Source organism: Cibotium barometz, chromosome 16 (assembly GCF_041138505.1).
Source record: "Cibotium barometz isolate CiBa-2024 chromosome 16, ASM4113850v1, whole genome shotgun sequence".
NCBI lineage: Eukaryota > Viridiplantae > Streptophyta > Polypodiopsida > Cyatheales > Cibotiaceae > Cibotium > Cibotium barometz.
The window spans coordinates 40,300,370-40,319,463 of NC_141061.1; the positions used below are offsets into that span (position 1 = coordinate 40,300,370).

At 45.8% G+C, this 19,094-nt stretch overlaps 1 protein-coding gene across 1 annotated transcript; it reads right to left on the reverse strand.

Moving 5' to 3' along the window:
• Nucleotides 1-3,101: 3,101 nt before the first annotated feature.
• Nucleotides 3,102-17,838, reverse strand: LOC147630648 (SUN domain-containing protein 2-like). The gene is made up of 2 exons (XM_086810581.1): nucleotides 16,267-17,838; nucleotides 3,102-3,561 (listed from the first exon to the last, which is right to left on the reverse strand). Exons 1-2 carry the CDS (start codon nucleotides 17,431-17,433, stop codon nucleotides 3,262-3,264), a joined length of 1,467 nt encoding a protein of 488 aa, XP_086666707.1. The 5' UTR covers nucleotides 17,434-17,838; the 3' UTR covers nucleotides 3,102-3,261.
• Between the last annotated feature and the right edge of the window lie 1,256 nt (nucleotides 17,839-19,094).

The window sequence follows — 19,094 nt, forward strand, 5'->3', positions numbered from 1 at the left end:
TGCAATCGTAGACCAAACCCTCTGTGCTTCCTTGCATTCCCATAAACAATGGTAAACTGACTCCGAAACTCCTGCACATCTAGGGCATGCTGGGCAAGCACCAGTAAACTGACCTCCACTGATTGGTGGCCATACCACCATGAAGAGAAACCCAGATAAAGGAGGAAATCTGTGGCTTCCTATAAGAATGCCACAATTTTCGCCAAAAAATCCTCTGAATGTCAGTCGAAATGTCGTAAGATTCCCAATGGTGTCTAAGAGTTTGGAGCCTATGATTGGTTGGTGAGTGCTAGCCTACCCTTTCTATGTTCCGTGGACGTGTTATTGTGTACTCATCGTATGGTGTGTGTGATTTACATTGCTTCCATCATGCTTCTCGGGCTATTCTTTGTATCGGTCTTGGGGGCGTTGATTTACATTGCTTCCATTATGCTTCTCGGGCTATTCTTTATATCGGTCTTGGGGGCGTACACACATGTAAGTGGATTCTTACTATGGAGTGTTGCATTGATTTACATTGCTTCCATCATGCTTCTCAGGCTATTCTTTGTATCGGTCTTGGGGGCGTACACACATGTAAGTGGATTCTTACTATGGGGTGTTGCATTTGGTATTAGTTACTGGCAACAAACCTATCTCTAAGGCTCGATGAGGAGTTGTAATTTATCAGTTGTTTCCATCCAGTGCGTCCTTTGTTGCATGGCAAGCTGGCGTTCCAATTCTTGTATCCTTGAGTCTTTGGTGGTAAGGAGGTCAAAAATGACAGCCTCTCGTACCTCTCTAGCAGCGGCTAGCTCATCATATCTTCTTGTAGCCTCTTCTTGCAATGGTGGTCTTTGCATTAGCATGTTCAATCTACTTCAGCCTCTCTGTTGTTGCCAAGCTCTGGAGGCTGCTTAGCTGCTGATGTACATGTTCATGCCCCTGCTGGTGGTTGGCCAACATCTGATCAATCTCCACAGTTTTTGCTTGGATCACCTCATTTAAGGCTTTGAGTTTTTCAACATGGGCTATGTTTATCTGCTCCCTTTCGGTTTGAAGGTTTACCACTCTTTGTTCCGGCTGCAGCAATGGCTTCATTTAGCTCAGTGATGTGCCCCTTAAACCCTTCTTCCTTGGCTTCGAGCGTGGCATGGGCTTCCTTAAGTTGTTGAGTATGTTGTTCTTTCCTTTCTCTCACATGTGTCACTTCCTTTTGAAGCTACTCCTTGGCTTGGATTACTTGTGCTTTGAGCTCCATGTTTTCTTTGATCCTTTAAACCACTGTCTTGTTGAGCAGTTTTTTGTGCTCCTCTAATGTTTGGAATCTGTTTTCCTGCTCTTGTGCTGCTTTTAAGCTTTTAAGTATTACCTCTCTGTGTGTTGCATGTGCTGCACAGCCATTTTCTCCTTAAGTGCTTACACTTGATCATTTGCTTCTTGTTATTGTTTCCATAGGGTGGCATTCATGTCATGGAGCACAGCCATTTTCTCCTTAAGTGCTACACAACCATTTTCTCCTTAAGTGCTTACACTTGATCATTTGCTCTTTGTGATTGTTTCCATAGGGTGGCATTCATGTCATGGAGCATACGAGTAGTAAGTAATTGACATCGCCATACCCTTTGCTCCTGTTCCCACATAGAGGCACTTATGGAGGAAGAGTCCTCTTCGTCACGTAATTGCAGTTGCAACATGCTATTGAGGCCTTCCATGGTTTCTTGTAGGAATTGATCAGCCTCTAAGTTGTGCAAGAAGGAACCTTCTGTTATTGTGCCCTTATCTTCTATTCGCCTCTTCTTGTTGGGGCTTGTAGGCTCTTCTGCTCTCTTTCTCTTTTTCAGCTTTGTGGCCTTCCTCTTTGTGGCCTCTGGTTGTGCTTATGTAGCTTCTTCATACCTTGCACTTACATCTGGTTGGGGCACCTATTATTCTAGAGCCTGTTCTACACCAATCTTCACTGAAGGTGGCTGATCCGAGATGATAGAGTCACGGAGTGGTGAGAAGTTTGTGAATACCATCTGGGCAGGGCTTGAGGCTAGTGTGGGAAGTGGCAAGTCAGGAGCTGCGCTTGTTGGTATGCTTATCCTTTCAATTCACTGTGCTTCTTGCTACTCCAGCACCTGCTTCAATGAAGATATCTCCTGCGCTGCTTCTACATCTAAGCGTTGGGATTTAGCTTCAACCTACTGGAGGATCCCCCTCATCTTTTTGTCCTTCTTGGTTCTCTTACCCTTCTTCAGCTCTTGGAGTAGCTCCTTAGTGTCCTCTCCTCATCAAGTCATGGATTTGTATTCTATCATACTTTGTCATACAGACGCTTGTGATCAGCTTAACCAGTGTCAAGAACATTACTAAAGATAACAGCCCTCATCGGGGTGAAGTACTTACGTTTTCAGTCGGACAGACAGATTCGATTTCGTTTCCTTCCCAATTTCAATGACCTTCTATTAGTCTTCCTAACCAGCATTACCCTGGTGCTCCTTTGTGGGATATACATAGTGACCTCTTCTTCAAAGTAATCTCTTCGGTTAAGTCGTCTAGAACAATATGGTGGCTCATCTCACATGTAAGCTTTCACGTGAGATAAGACGGAACATTATAATCTAGATCATCCCTGCACTAAAGCATGCAGTGATCCAGTCCTCAGCCTATCTATGTTAAACCTCTTTGTTGTTACTATGCACATGCAGTTATCCAGTACTGAGCCTATGGTGATGCAGGACTACATGGATCATAAAGGAGGGGGAAGGAAGAACTTCAAGTCTATAAGAAATGGAACCTTGAAAGGTGTGACATTAGTGTCTTCAGACTGTCTTCTTGTTTGCTGCAACAGTACTACGGTGCTCAGTACAGGCCAAGCAGCCGGTTAAAAGTTTATCGATAGAATCAAACATCGACTTCCTTGTAAGTTAGTCGTAACCTACATAAGGATGTCAAGGCAAGCGCATCTCTAGAGAGCACTGCTCTTAAAAAAGAGCAGAATCAGGACCCACCATTGTTGCAGACGTTCCGCAGATTGGCAACACCTTTGACAGGGGAGAGAAGTGGACCACTTGACCAAAAAATGACTCTTGGGAATCCAACACAAAACGTTACTTTACACAGGAAAACAAAGGGTAAAGTTGTACTTAAATATTAAAGGAAAGGCATAAACCGTATAGTACTCAGAATATAAAGAAAATACAAAATGAGAGTCATTTGTCAGTCTTGCCAGCCCTTGAGTGCCTGCTAGCCAGAAACCCATTTGCCATCGAAAGGAATCCAGCAATCCACACCTCCTCAAATGGTGGGAGAAGCCAGAACTGCTTTTGAATCAGAACCATGTACCCTAAATCTGTAAATGCAAGTATGTGAGGAGCTTCCGTAGTTCGAAAGGACTTCTAACCTCACCATGTTGACCAAATTCCCCCTTAAACCTTGGGGAATCATGAATGTCTGCACATTTTTCTTCTCAACATTGTAGACGAATCCCCCCAGAAGAATTTTTGTCATAGATTTGGCAACTGCGTCATCCTTTTTGTCTAGCCAACCAAACACTCGAAACTCCTTAGGAGCACTTGAAACATCATATGCAACACTCTGCAATTTAGAACAGTTACGAATTTAGATTCAATTTTTTGGCTGGCTGTCGCAATGTTGACGCATATTTAAAAAGTGTTGAAAGAAATATTAAAAAATCAAGTGAATACAACACCATAGCTACACTATCCTGAAGTAGAGAATTACAATAACCACCATAAGGTGGGGGATAACGGGAGAACAATGAGCATTGAGCCCACTATGTGGGATCAACCCACTATGCGGGATCAACCCACTAGATTGAGGAGCATGAGGGCAACAATTCATTCCAACACCCCCTGAATGATGCGAAGCCCGTTGCCAAGGAGGAGTTACACTAACCACCATAAGGTGGGGGATAAGGGGAGAACAATGGGAATTTAGCCCACTATGTGGGATAATACACTGCCACATGGTAGATTGAGGAGCACGAGGGCAAGAATTCATTCCAACACCCCCCTATGTGGGATAGTACATTGCCACATGGTAGATTGAGGAGCACGAGGGCAAGAATTCATTCCAACACCCCCCTGAATGCGAAGCCCGATGCCAAGTAGGAGTTGACGAGGCTCTGATACCATAAAAGTACCACGCGGAACCGCATACAGACCGAGACCAACAACCGGCTAGGTCCCCCCACTTGAAGATCCCGTGAACCACCATAAAGGTGGGGGATGAGGGGAGACCAATGGACATTTAGCCCTATATAGAGGGGTGAAGTTGACCCCAACCCACTATGTGGGATAATACACTGCTACATGGCAACATGAGGAGCAGGAGGGCAAGAATTCATTCCAACACGCATGAAATTAAAAATTTATGAGAACGCAATGAGAATAAAAATGGAATGAGGACACCATGTAAGCATTTTATCTTTGGGAAAAAAAAAAGATCGAAAGCTTCCATATAAAGGTATGTCACATAATCTAGTGGCACCTCAACATATCGATATTCTTAAGTCATGTAATTTCTCTCGGTCGGGATTGAGCAAAATCTTGACACACTTGAACTATTAATGCTTGTAAAAAAAGTGAATTGACACAACACAAAACAAGATAACAATGCTAAAAATTTGAATGACACTGCAATAGGGTCGAAACGAGCCAACCCCCCTTGTAATATGATTGTATTATCAAGGAACTATACATACAAGCTTAATGGGCAATGCTTGCCAGATTCCCAACGACATTCATGCATATGAAAACAGTTTCAAACATGTTGTGTCGTAGTAGAGGTTCATTCTACAACTTCACTCGCGAAGAACCTCGCTACCCAATCCCCAATATCTTCCCACAAGCAACTATGCTCCACTGGCATCCATACACATGCAAGGGTGGGCTACGTTGAGACATAGAAGATTTTAATGACCAAGAACGCGGATGTAGAGTAGGTTTAGAGAACATAAGAAACTCTTACCTAAGAATCGATTTCCATTTAAAGACACTTTCTAGCTTTAGGTCGAAGTAATGATAATAGAATACTCCACAACACTCTTGGATGAAACTAGAGTTTCTACAAATCAAGGTTTCAACTGAATTAGGGTTTTTGTAAAATTAGGGTTTTAGCTTTTGGAAGATTGACGACAACAGAACTTCTCAAAACCCTTGTCATCATATAAAAATCCATGAAAGAGTAGTAGATTAGGTCAATTCGGGGCTAGAAAGCTGTAAATAGACCATATATAAGTCCACTAAGAAAAAGAACTACAAAAGAGCAAGCATAACAACTATGGACTGATTTTATGAGTAAAAACTCTAATAATGTCTCTCTTGAAGGAGGTGCCTATTTCATGAGGAAGGAGGAAGAGACAGATAAGCTTTTCATGCAAAGAGAAACTGGCATTAGGCCACCTCAACGAGGCCACACCTCTCCCATAGGTGGGGAGGGTGCGTGGTCAATGGCCTGGCCAACCGAAAAGGATAAATGACCCAAATTATGTCTGCCCACTCTTTGACGATGTGTGAATGCCTAACTCACTTATACGCTGTTTGATTGCAAATCCGACTGCAAAACAAAAAAATGAGCCATACATAAATGAACAATAAAGAGTTTAAAGACACACTTACTCCTTGTCTATATAGCCCACAAGCATGGTCACCATACATATTCAAGCGCATAGTTCATGGACGCACCTCCCCTACCTGTGAACTAAACACACGTCTTAATAATCCATGTGAAAACAGTTCCAAGCATGCAAGTATGTCCATGTGTAACGAGTGGTCATTTCGGGCGTAGACATTATGTCAATAGGCCAACCAGAATGCCATACTCTAAATACGAGCACGAACCGAAATCCCCGGCTTCACATATCCAACCTAATCACTCTCATCGTAGACATAAGTCCCCTACCAAAAGGCATGATGTCCACTTTGGAGCTTGTCCATAGGTCCAAAGCAGGTCAGAAGTGGAGAGAATGCCCAAATGGTGACTAGTAAAGCTTTGGGTTAGTGATGCACATCGGCAGGTGGGGCAGAAGGTAGGGCAGCAGCAAACCGTACAGCAAGGTAGTTTTCTCTACTCTCCCCACTTCAGTAACCTGAGACCAATCACGTCCAGTAGAGCATCAAAGATAAGTCAGAAATCCTCTTCGCACAGGCATCAGCGTTTTGCTGCAGCCCCGCAAAACAGGCATCCCAAAATCCCCACTCAGAAGGCAGTCTCCTTCCACATAGACCCCATTCAGATCAGCAAGTTCCCGCCTCCTGTTCAGGATACATGGGCCTTCGCTTAGCTAATCAAGGAGGAAGATATTACCAGGTCAAGGATAGAGTCTGCATTGTACAGTGTACTCATTTCAACTTCTTAACAAAGCAAATACACCCCAGGGGAGCTTTCGGTCGGTTATTAAGACCCAATCGGGTGTCTAGAGTGATGTCTCTTTCCTCTCTTCTCTTCAACATTAAAGTTAAGGCATCAAAGTAGTAAATCGCACGCCTTAATCACAAATCGTCCTCAGCCCCTGTAACATTGGTATCAGAGGCTAGGTTATCGTGGGACCCATGCAACGGGGCAGAAGAGAGAAGGAAGAGAAATAAATAAGCCCTAGGTAGGCCGATGGAGCATGACAAGGTTGCAACCGTAGTGGCTCACATTACATGCAAGTGCAGCGCCAAAAACGAAGGGGTTGAAAGTGATGACAGCTGCCTTACTCGATCTCGTGACTAATTCTCTGGTAGTATGAAAACCCATTGCAAGAGGCATTTGTAAACATTTAAGCAGGTTGACAAAGGTTTCAAGCCATTGTAACTTATAATGCCAAAAACCTCGTGAAAATGCAATGTCGTCATGCAAACATGAAAACGGTTTTTTTTTGCCATGTAAACAAGTTGTAATGCAACTCTGATGACCAGAGCACAAAAATCACAGAAAGTCCTCTCCTTGCAGTACATTGATTGTTAAAATATTGCATCTTTCTTTTATGCTATCTTTCTTTTATGCTGTCGGCCTGTTTTCCTACAGTCGACTGCTTCATGTACTAGTATATAAGAGTTGCTCCCTTATTCATTCCAACATATCATTCCTTGCCCTATTTGCTAGCTCTTGTACTCTGTAACCTCAAGCTAATAAAGCTCAGTTCTTGCTTGCAATCTTTCTCTCTCTCATGTTCATTGCTTTCGCTTGTGCACATTCTTTCATAATATCATTCGCCTAGGCTTTGGCTGCTGCACAATCTGTTCCTCTTCGTTTTCTGCTTCCCTAGATTCTCCAAGCTATAGATCCTTCAAAACAGTGGCTGCGTTTCTCTCTCTTAGCTGCGTTTTTTTCTCTACAAGCTCTCCAACTGCTGTCAGCCAGCCCCCAGGCTGCGTTTTCTTCTACAGAGGCAAGTGGAAGAGATATAGCTGCAGATTCAGCAAGTGCATCAGACAAGTGGCACATCAACTCCTCTCCCTCCAAGATCCCCTCCCTCTTCCTGTAGGAGGTTCTCACTGGTGTGTTTTCTGCATTTTTGTTGCTGCTGTCCAACCTACATCTTCAGAGGGGGCTATTAGTCCCTAGTTGGATCCTATGGAAAAGTGCTTGAGAGAGCACGTGGATTGCTTAGCTACAAAGGTTGTTTGAGACATAGCTTCTTTGAGGCAGACATGGGTCCCCCCTGCACGAACAAGGAGGACAAGCTCAATGGTACAAACTATGGTCTCTGGGAGATTGTTTAGGGCCACGAATGTAAATTCGAACGCCCTACCAGCTCTAGGAAGTGGACTCAGGACCAAGAGGATGCCTTTTTCACCGAACTTTCAGCTTGGGAGAATCAAGACTCAAAAGCTCACTCTGCACTTATATGAGCCATCTCACCAAAGGTCTCCCCCGCCGTGCAAACATTGGATTGTGCTGCTTCTGTTTGGAGAAAGCTGACAGACCTATATGCACAAGACTCTACAATGCAATCTGTCAACCTATTGGGTCAGCTCTTTTCTCTGGAGTTTACAGCAAGGACTTCCATGCAGTCATTTGTGATGAAGGTTAAGGTAATTCATGACCAATTAGTGGCAGTGGGTACTGCCCTGACCTCTTCTCAATTAGCTGCTCTCCTCCTCATCAGGCTTCCTGCAGATTATGACATGGTTTCCCGAGCTTTGCGGGTTCAGACCACAACACGTTCCCTCGAGTTTGATGATCTATGCACTCTCCTCTTGGAAGAGGAATCCATCCTAGTTTCTCAGGGGAAATTGAAAGTTTCATCGTCTATTGGACCTGATCAGGCACTCTTGACAGTACAGAAGAAAGTTCGGAGTCGGTGTTACAAGTGTGGGAAGAAAGGCCACCTGTCAAAGGATTGTCAGTCAAAGGACAAAGGCAAAGCCAAGGACAAGGGCAAGTCTTCAAAGAAGGGCAAAGACAAGTCACATGACACTGACACAAACTCGTCTAGTGACAACCCCAGCTCTCCCCAAGGCCTTACAGTCTGGAGAGAACATGATTGGTGTCCTGCTCTGATCCTAAGGACATCCCCCACGTGCTGTCTTCCAAAAACGGCTTGTGGGCGGGTGAGGGAGCTTTCAAAAGCTCTCTTATATTAAATCTGGAGCATGGGACCCGTGTGTCGGAGTTCCTAGTATAAAGACATGCAAGTTCACTTGATGGTCCGGATGAGTTCCAGGATCAACCAAGTTTCCTTCATGGTTCGGATGAGTTCCAGAACTATTGGTTAGCAGAGACTATGGACAGGATGTGTTCCATGTTCATTTGTTCGAGGTTATTGGATGTGATGTGTTCACAGTTCTACTTTGAGTTTGGAGCCAAGCAGATTTTCTTTTGCTCTCTATAGTGGCATTATGTTGTCTGAAGACAACAAGCTGACATGTGCATGTGTACTCAATACTGGCCATGCTGAGGTGTCCATGGTCGCACCTTCGTCTCATCAGTTTTCTTCTGACCTTTTTGCACACTTCAAGATGTAGAGGGGTTGTTAAAAAATTGCATCTTTCTTTTATGCTGTCGTGAAGCTTTCGGCCTGTTTTCCTACAGCCGACTTGTGCATCCTGCACTTGGATGCCACGTAGACATATCTGTACAAAAGGTGCAAGACCTGTGTATCTAGTATGGTCATAGTCACAAGGAACGGGGGACGGTAACGGGGGACGGGAACGGGGACGGGACGGGGGATGGCCATAACTAGGGAACGGGGACGGGGGAGGGAACGGCACTCAAAAAATACTTTTTTTCTTAGTTTTTCCACCCTCAAGTAACTACGCAGGTACCGACTAACTCTACTTTGTGAGTCCCCCCTATATGAGAAGGCATTTATGAGTAGCACGGGTCACCTGATAGGTCCCAGTTTAAACACCGGATGGTGGCCAGATAGCATGAGACGATTCTGGAGAAGGTTGGCACACTGCCAACCAGGCTACATGCATATGCGGTGAGTTATTATACACCTACTGCATATGGGCTGTAAATTTTGAGTTCGTTGCGGCGCGTAGTTTCACACCAGCCTACTTGGGGGAAGGTGCGGAGGGGGGCGTGAGTCACGCCCCCCTCCGCAGGGGGGCCGTTTACGCTAAACTCCATGTTTGTAGCCTTGTAGCCTTGTTCTATATATAGATATTAGATAGGCAAGAGAGAGGCAAGGGCAAGTGAGAAATGAAATGAAATGAAATGAAATGTTATATTAACGTCTTCAAAAGGCCATAATGACCTATGAGACCAAAAGTTACATCATGGTGGATCTGATACAATGTCTGGATTTTTAAAAAAAACCCAAAAAAATAAAAAATAAAGATGATACTACTGGCACCTAGAAAATGAAACTGGAACTGGAAGGTACACTATGGAGGTACCTCCATCTCATAATATGTGCCGCATCGGACACTATGGAGAGAGAGAGAGAGGCAAGGGCCAAGCCTCAAGGGCCAAGGCCCAAGGCCCAAGCCTCAAACTTAAGCCTCAAGGGCAAGAGAGAGAGAGAGGGCCAAACAAGCCTCAAAAAGCCAACAGCCATAAACGGCTAGAAATGGGAAGCGCAACGGCCAAAAACGGCAGGCGTCTCTCTGCCGTCCCCTCACAGGTCCGTCCCTCACCGGCGTCCCTGTCCCTGCGCCGTCCCCGTCGCCGTCCCCTGTGAGAAACGTGCCATGGGGGACGTCCGTCCATCCCCGTCTGTCCCCGTTTTGCTGGTCCGTCCCGAATCGGCGTCCCCGCGTTCCAAGCTGCCGTCCCCTCCGTCCCCTGTGACTATGAGTATGGTACCGGATGCCAGATCACTGTGTAGTTAGTTAGAGTTTGCTTTTAGAACAAGGGGCCAGCCCATAGGGCTACCCCAAGACTTAGTGTTACCATGGGGATGGTGTGAAACCACCCCCATGAGGGCCAGGAAGGCCCTGGCTGAACCCACCAGCCATGGAGGGGCTGTAGGACAACCCTAGGGGCAGGCTAAAGGCAGATGCAGCCTTTGTATGGCTGTAGGGTTGCAGCCTTTGTATGGCTGTAGGGCAGCCCTAAAGGCAGACATTCAGGAGATGCAACCTTTGTATGGCTGTAGGGCAAGTATGGGGCAGCCCATACAGGCTGCCCAGCCCTCAAATTGTTTGCAAAAGCATTGTCCAGCCATGTAGAAGCATGCGCATAATGCCCAACCAACAAGGAAAAGAAGCGCTGTAATTTATGTGATTTTTTCAGCATTAAATACTGAAATACTCAGTCGTGGGACATTTAATGCTGGCTGCCTGGACTTCAACTGGCTGACTACTCTAGGTGGAGTAGTATAAATAGGAGAGTCCATAATCCCATCAGTTCATCTCATTTCTCATCAAGAGCTCAAGCATAAAAGGGCTAGACAAGCCAAGAAGGTGCTAAGCAAAGGGGTGAAAGACTGCAGGTCAAGGGCAGGGATTTTCTCAGCCAAGAAAGAGCAAGGACCACACCAGAGTAGGTATAGCAGCTTATGTGTGGGACGAGTTTGTCCGCAACCTTAAGCAGCGGTTTCTACCGCCCCACTACCTTGAGCGACTCGAAGACGAGTTCAGGGGAGCGCGTCAGAACGCGCAACCAGTCCTTCAGTTTGCCAATAGAATTTCGACTTTATGTCTGCAATTAGGCTTATCTGATTCAGACAAGAAAGGGCAGTTTTTGTATGGCCTTGATACGCAAATCCAATGGGAGGTGCGTATGTTTTGGCCAGCCACCTTTGAAGACACACTCTCGCTTGCGCAGAGTGCAGAAATGAAACATAACGGTGACAAGCCCAAGACTTCCCAGCCGGCTTCTCCCAAGGCTACCGCCTCGGGGGGCAAAGGCCAGAACCAGACGAGGTCTTCCCCAGGATAGAGCCCGGGAGCCTCTAGCTCCAAGAACTCGAACAATGCGTCTAAGCTTACTCCAGACCAGAAAGCGAAGGCAGGCAAGACAGGTGGCAAGTTGAGTGCTGAGGAGCTTTCTCAGTACAAGGAGGAGGGTAGATGTTTCTTTTGTCATACGAAAGGACATACTTCTCGGGATTGTCCTGAGAAGCCTCCAAAGCCCACCGTCGCTGCCTCCACAGCTTCCGTGGTGAGCTCAGCTCCCACACAGACCCCAGCAACTACCCCATAGTCACATGGGACGCGAAATGGGGACGGAAAAGATTGAGAATGGCCATTCCCTGTGACTATAGAGTGACATGGGATGGGAATGGGAACAGGAAGATGCTGCCATCCCCAACATTCCCAAGTCTAAAAATGCCCATTCCCTGTGACCATGGGCTACCCCTAGTTCTTCAATCCCGGTGCTTCAGTTGGAGCAATTATTAGTCGAGAGCTCGAAGATAAGCAGAAGGGCGCCCATGACCAAGAGTATGAGCACAACGAATTGATCAAGTCCTTTGGCTACATAGGTGGCCAGAGAGTCGTTGTCTTGTTTGACACCGGCAGCACGGAGGATGTGGTCACGGAACAGGCCACTAGACGTGCCCGTTTCGACCTGACTTCGGTGGACAAACAGGTTGAGGGTTTTAGCACAGGCATGACAACGAGCGTCAAGTATGAAGCTCTAGGTGCTAAGTTCGTGATTCAGGGCATAGAATTTGTGCGTGATTTTATGGTTGCCCCTCTTGTAAGAGCAGATAAAATTTTGGGCATTCAGTGGTTTCACAAGTTTCTTCCTGATGTCAAGTGGGACAAGCACACGTTCCAGATCAATCGGAATGTGTCAAACGCCCTAGTGACCATTAAGTGTGAGCCACGAATTCCAAACTTTCCGCTCATAAGCCACTTGCAGGCTAAGCGAGCAATCAGGAAAGGTGCACAGTGTGCGATGATTTACATCCAAACAGCCCAGTTGGTGGCCAGTGCTTCCGAGAAGTACTCAATTCTCCATGAAAAGTTCCAGAAGATTTTTCTTCGGGACAGCCTCCCTCCCCAGCTCCCCCCGTCCACAGCGGAGGACCACAAGATTGACATCCTCCCAGGCTCGGAACCCTCAAGCAAGTTTCCGTATCACCTTTCCAAGGCAATGAATCGGAGTTGGACCGCCAACTCCAAGAATTGTTGCAATCTGGCTTCATACGCCCCAGCGTGTCGCCATTTGCAGCATCGATCTTATTTGTCAAGAAGAAAGATGGGTCTTCTGTTTGTGTGTCGATTATTGTGCACTCAACAAGCTGACTATCAAGAGAAGATTCCCGATGCCTCGAATTGATTATATTCTCGAGAGGCTGAATGGAGCAAAGGTGTTCTCAAAACTTGATTTAAAGAGTGGGTACACCAGGTGCGGATTGTGGAGGGGGACATCCCCAAGACAACCTTCCGTACGGAACGGGCTTTGTGGTCATGCCATTTGGCTTGACGAACGCCCCAGCTACATTTAACCGCATGATGATGCGTGTTTTCCGAGATTTGATTGGAAAGTGTGTTCATATTTCTAGACAACATACTGGTATTTTCAGCTATGGTTGAGCAGCATGACATTGATGTGGAGAAAGTCCTTAAGTTGTTGGAAAGCAACGAGCTCTACGTCAACGAAAAGAAGTCAGAATTTTATCTGTTCCAGGTGCATTACTTGGGATACATAATTAGTGCCAGGTGCATTCGACTTGATCCGGCTAAAGTGGCCGAGATTGTCAGCTGGGAAGTACCTCAGACAACCTATGACATTAAATCATTCGTGGGTATATGCCAGGCATACTCCACCCACATCGACAAGTTTTTTGAACTCTCGGCAGATCTCACCGATCTACTAAAGGGAGTGAAGACAAGAAGGCAAAAGATTCGAATGACTCCACGAGCATTGGAGGCATTCAAGAACCTCAAGGTGGCTTTATCAGAAGCACCTTGTTTAGCACTTGCCTCGTGGGACGAGCCATTTCAAGTGATCACCGACACGAGTAACATCGCAATTGGAGGTGGATTGCAATAGAATGGTCATCCAGTAGCTTACATGTCTCGTAAGTTACTGCCCGCAGAGAAAAACTACTCAGTTTATGACCGTGAACTCCTAGCAGTTATACAAGCCTTGAAACATTGGAAACATTTTCTATATGGCCGTGACTTTGAGGTTCGCACTGACCATCGCTGGAGTCAGATATTCCAGTAATTCGGTGGTATGATTGAGTATCTTCCAAGAAAGGCCAATCCAGTGGCCGATGCTTTGAGCAGGAAGGGACAAGTGACTACGATTCAAACCACTAGACTCGATCTTGTTGGTACAAGACTCGATGACATAAAGCACACGTACGCCGATTCCGAGGAATTCGGTACAAAGTGGGAACAGGCATCGGATGCCACAGGACCATGCCACTTTTTGATACGCGATGGTTGGCTTTTCTACAAAGGCCAACTGTGTGTCATGAAGTCGTTCAGGGCAACTTTCTCAATGCCCAGCCAACAAGGGAAAGAAGCGCTGGAATTTATGTGATTTTTTTAGCATTAAATGCTGAAATACTCAGTCGTGGGACATTTAATGCTGGCCGCCTGGACTTCAGCTGGCCGACTGCTCTAGGTGGAGTAGTATAAATAGGAGAGTCCATAATCCCACCAGTTCATCTCATTTCTCACCAAGAGCTCAAGCATAAAAGGACTAGACAAGCCAAGAAGGTGCTAAGCAAAGGGGTGAAGGACTACAAGTCAAGGGCAGGGATTTTCTCAACCAAGAAAGGTCAAGGATCTCTGTATTTTCTTTTCAGATTCACATCATTCTAATAAAGCAAATACACCATCCGTGGTGGGGGCCCTACAGAGGGTAATTGGGACCCAATACTGTGTCCTCTCCATCCATCTCTCTCTCTCTCTCTCTCTCTCTCTCTCTCTCTCTCTCTCTCTCTCTCTCTCTCTCTCTCTCTCTCTCTCTCTCTCTCTCTCTCTCTCTCTCTATATATATTTTATGCACACTTTCATTCAGTTTATGCGTTAATTCCGTTGCGAAAAAGAGTGCTAATTTCTGAGCATTGAAGTTACCGATCTTCTCCGAAGCCTCCACATGTTACACAACTGCTTCATGTACTAGTATATAAGAGTTGCTCCCTTATTCATTCCAACATATCATTCCTTGCCCTATTTGCTGGCTCTTGTACTCTGTAACCTCAAGCTAATAAAGCTCAATTCTTGCTTGCAATCTTTCTCTCTCTCAGGTTCATTGCTTCCGCTTGTGCACATTCTTTCATTGATGGCATGTGCATAGAGTGGAAGCTGTTAGCTTAAGGCCTTTCAAAGACCACAGTTTACATCTCTTCTTTGGGTGAGAACACCACGGACCTAGAATGATGCAATGGCAATAGATTATAGATCCATTGGCTCCAACAAAATCTAAATATACACAGAGAACACTTAGTTATCATGCTGCTTACGGATTACTACATTATCGTTGCTATACCCACCAAAGCAACACTATGGTGGGCACGTGAAGAGCCTATATAAAGGCTAGGCTAGGATATAGAAGGTCACATGACCCCCTTTGGGGCAGGTCAAGAGCCAGGTCTTTAGATGGTCTTAGATAACCTTTTGGGAGGTTAAAGGCCACAGATTTATATAGTCATAATACTATCATATTGACACTTTTGTACCATATAATACACTGAGAATACAACTATCTCTCTCTGTCTTTGTTGGTTTCTTGCATCAAGGTTCCTACTCAGCATACTTAGGGCTGAAAGAATGTACATAGAGCTTCCGTGCATGTGACATTGGTATTAGAGCATTAGGCTCAAACAAGGCTAAGTGCTGAAGGTGTCCCAGGAAGGTGCACACGTCCAAGGAGAGTAACACAACCAAGGTAGAAATCCCATGGGGCTGGTTGATGTCAGCAAACCCGAAGGGTTTGGTAGCCCTGAGGGCCAAATGCCATTTGCGGCATACCAAGGAAGGCTCTCGAGAAAACAGTTCCAAGGAGGTGGAGCAAAGATGCCATTATCAACCTCGAGAAGGAGACCATTGTAGTGTTTAGGGACATGGCATCAAGGCAAGGGGACAAAGTGGAACAGATGCACAAATCTCAACAGTAGATTTGGAATGGAATCCGAGACATGGCAAGGTTTTCAATGAAAAAAAGTTGCTAGGAAGGAAGGATGACAAGTTTGGGAGTCTGAGAGGAGACAAGGGATGATGACAATCATCCAATGTCAAAGGTTGGAATCCTGTCATCGAGTTTAGCAAGAGGGGATGTCATGTGCACACATGGGTGTGGCTAATCTCCAAGCTAACCCTTGTTTTGGGCAACAGGAGTCAACACCTGAATGCTAAATTTCTCAAAATACTCAAGGCCATGTCAGGGCTCTAGGAAAAAAAAAATGCTTCAAAGTTCTCTTCTTTAGTTTCAAAAAACTAACAAACAAACGGTGTTTTAAGAGACAAGGTGCCCAAGCTATAGATTGATTGCTAAATCAATGAAAACAAAAAGTTGAAGTGTAGGCAAAACATAACAATAAAGCAAGAAACTTCCTTTTGAGGAATTATTTGCTGGCCTGTAAGCAGTAACCCTCTTTTCAACAGGCTGGTGCTTATTTCTGAAGCCTACACCTTCAAACAACAACTAACCACCATTGGTAGTTTCTTGTTGGGAAAAAAATTGCGTATACATTTTGACAACCACTTCTCTCTCTCTCTCTCTCTCTCTCTCTCTCTCTCTCTCTCTCTCTCTCTCTCTCTCTCTCTCTCTCTCTCTCTCTCTCTCTCTCTCTCTCTCTCTCTCATGCGTGCGCACACAGATACCTATTTATATATATGAGGATGCATCAACTACCTATGGAAAACCAAAAAATTTATACTCGTCAATCTCTAGTGCCCAACACAGAGAGAATAGGAAAGAAAAATGAAGTACCTTAGAGACGTGCTCTAGACTGAAGGCATAAGGAAAAATGGAAGTCCTAAGAGCAATCTCGACATATACATTGCTTCCTCGTAGGGGAAGGCATTGCCCTGGCTCCCCAAAGCTAGGCTCCAAGATTTTGTTTGCCAAAGAATGCATGTTAGTGAAACTTCCAGCCAATTGACGCCAACCAATCCCTAAACCATGATAGAAACCTTCTGAATGGTCCACAACCTTGCCTCCACCGGTTCCTAATGCATAGTCCACTCTACCAATTCCATCTGCTACATGCTTCTCCAGCTCAACTTCCACCAAACGCCTTGTCACTACACGAACATCATCCAAGCTAAACGCCTCACCAGTTCCTTGAGCAGCTCTTTCCTCTACAACAGCAGTTATAAGGTTCAAAACATCATGCCTGGAGGGAAACCCTGCTTCTGTTAGGCTCTTCAAAGATGCTTCAATATTCTTTGTCTCAGCCTGCATGTTGTGCAGTTCGGTCCCAAAAGAGGTGGCTTGCTCATCTATCTTCTCCTCGAGCTCCTTTCTCAGACCTTCTATTTCCTTGTGAATTTTCATGTCTACAAGTTCGAGCTGCACCTGCATTATTTTGGTAGTCTTCCTCAGAATCTCCTCCAGGTCTGCAACTTGGCCTTCCATCGAGATGGCATGGAAAGAAGGCAGAGGAGCTCTCCAGCTCCAAAAGGTCGTTGCAAGGCCTGCCACGACGATAAATGCAAGAAAGGAACGGGAAAACAAGTTCTTCAAGAGGTGTTGTCGAGAAGCTGAGGCACCGCCCGAGGGCTTCGCTTGCAGGGAAATTTTCAAAAGCTTGGGCTTCGTTGAGAGCACTTCTCGACGGGGTTGATCATCCACAGCCTGTGCAGCCAGTTTGTCGGAGGAGCGGGGAAGAGAGGCTTTCTCAGGGAGGACATCCCCTCCGGCCAGTTCCACGGCTCCGGCGACCATTAGAGATGAATCATCTTCTCGAGCAAATGTGGATGGCTCACGGCTGCTGCGCCGGACGGGAGTGTTGATGTTTGCAATGGCGGCGTTTTTCTTCCTGGCGCTCAGCCTCGGAGCGGGGGGGGGAGTGGCCATGGATGTTGGGGGAGGGAGAGGAGAAGCAGCCACACCTCCTGAGGAAGCAGCAGCAGAAGAAGGGACAGGATTCGACATGGTTTCTCTTCCAAACGTACGGCCAAAAAAACGTAATTCAGACTTCCGTGTCGTGTTGCATCTGCTTTCGCGAAAAGAAATCCTAATTCATGCCTTCTGCTGCTACTCTTTAAATTCCTCTTCGATTCTCGCCTCCTTCTCCTGTGACGACCGTGCTGTTGCAAGCACTGGATTTCCCTGACAAAAAGCCTCCGACTGACTTCCTTCGCCTGTGGAAACCAGGCCGAGCAAGACGTCTGCCGCACATCAGGAGACGATGCTTCCTCTCTGGCAGCATGTACTTCGACTATTCCTAGTTGTTTCTGTGGAAATGCTTGCTGAGGGACGTAAATTATTCCCTATGGGGAATGCAGGAAAGCAAAACACTACGCACCATAGATGGCCATGAAGAAGTTTCAACAGAAAAGGGAGGGAAACGGCAGTATTTCAATTTCGTCTTTTACATTTTGAACAAGGGTCGCTTCACACGGCTGCCAGGTTTAGCAAGCCACGTGGCAATGGTAGGAACAAATTTGGAACCCTACACACTGCCTTCTAGTGCTTCCACATGGTAGCTTTCGCCCTCTCTTGCCACGGGCATGCGATCCTCCTGCCATGTGGCAAAAGAGAGAGCATGTGGTAGGAGAGACGCAAGTCATGGACCCGCGCGTAAAAACAAAACTCAGCAATCACCTCGAAATAATATTTCAATTGCATTATGTGCCAACTTGTGAGCTTATATTCGAATATGAGTGACTATACTTGGATATGCATATGTTTTGTTGGGCTTGAACACTACTATAAATATGTGTGTTCATGTGTGTAGGTTCACCTCTCTCTTTCTCTCTCTCTCTCTCTCTCTCTCTCTCACACACACACACACACACGTATGCACCCGCACGTGCACCCTCTCACACACACACTCTCTCTCTCTCTCGCACTACCTCAGGTATAGACCCTTGTGTCCAGACAATGTACGAGTGGTGTGTGTGTGTGTGTGTGTTTTATGTGTGTGAACACATGTGGACATGTATGTGTGTATATGTGTGCATGTGTGTGTCAATTGTGTGCACACCAACTTTGTGTGTGCACATGCATGCGAGTGTGTGTGCCTTTAGTGTGTGCACACGCGTCTGTGTGAGTGTACCGTCATGTAGTAAAGCATTAATGAAGGCTGCTTATGCTACCCTCACGCTTAGACTATGTGTGTGTCAACTATGTGTGTGACTGTGTGTGTCAACTTTGTGTACACATGCATACGATTGTCACCTCGTGTGTGTGTGTGTGTGTGTGTGTGTGTGTGTTTGTGTACACATGCATACGATTGTCACCTCGTGTGTGTGTGTGTGTGTTTGTGTGTGCATGCGCTGATGTGTATGCACGTGTATATCTTTGTGTGCATGTGCACACAAATATATATCTTTGTGTGCATGTGCACGTGTATATCTTTGTGTGCATGTGCACAAGAGAGTGTGGGTGTGCATCTATGTGCTTGTGTGTGTGGATGCATGTGTGTATGTACGTACATGTGTGTGTTGTGTGCGTATGCATTAACACTTGTGTGTGTGTGCATACGTGCACGTGTGTGTTTGCACACTCAAGTGTCCATGCACATGCATGTGCATGTGGATGTTTGTGTGTTTTATGCTTGTGTGTGCATGTAAGCATGCAAGTGTGTGTAT

Coding starts and splice junctions, on each gene's coding strand:
- LOC147630648 (XM_086810581.1), bottom strand. CDS start 17,433: ATGTCGAATCCTGTCCCTTCTTCTGCTGCTGCTTCCTCAGGAGGTGTG. Junction 3,562..16,266: donor GTCTAGAGCACGTCTCTAAG/GTACTTCATTTT, acceptor TCTAAATTGCAG/AGTGTTGCATATGATGTTTC.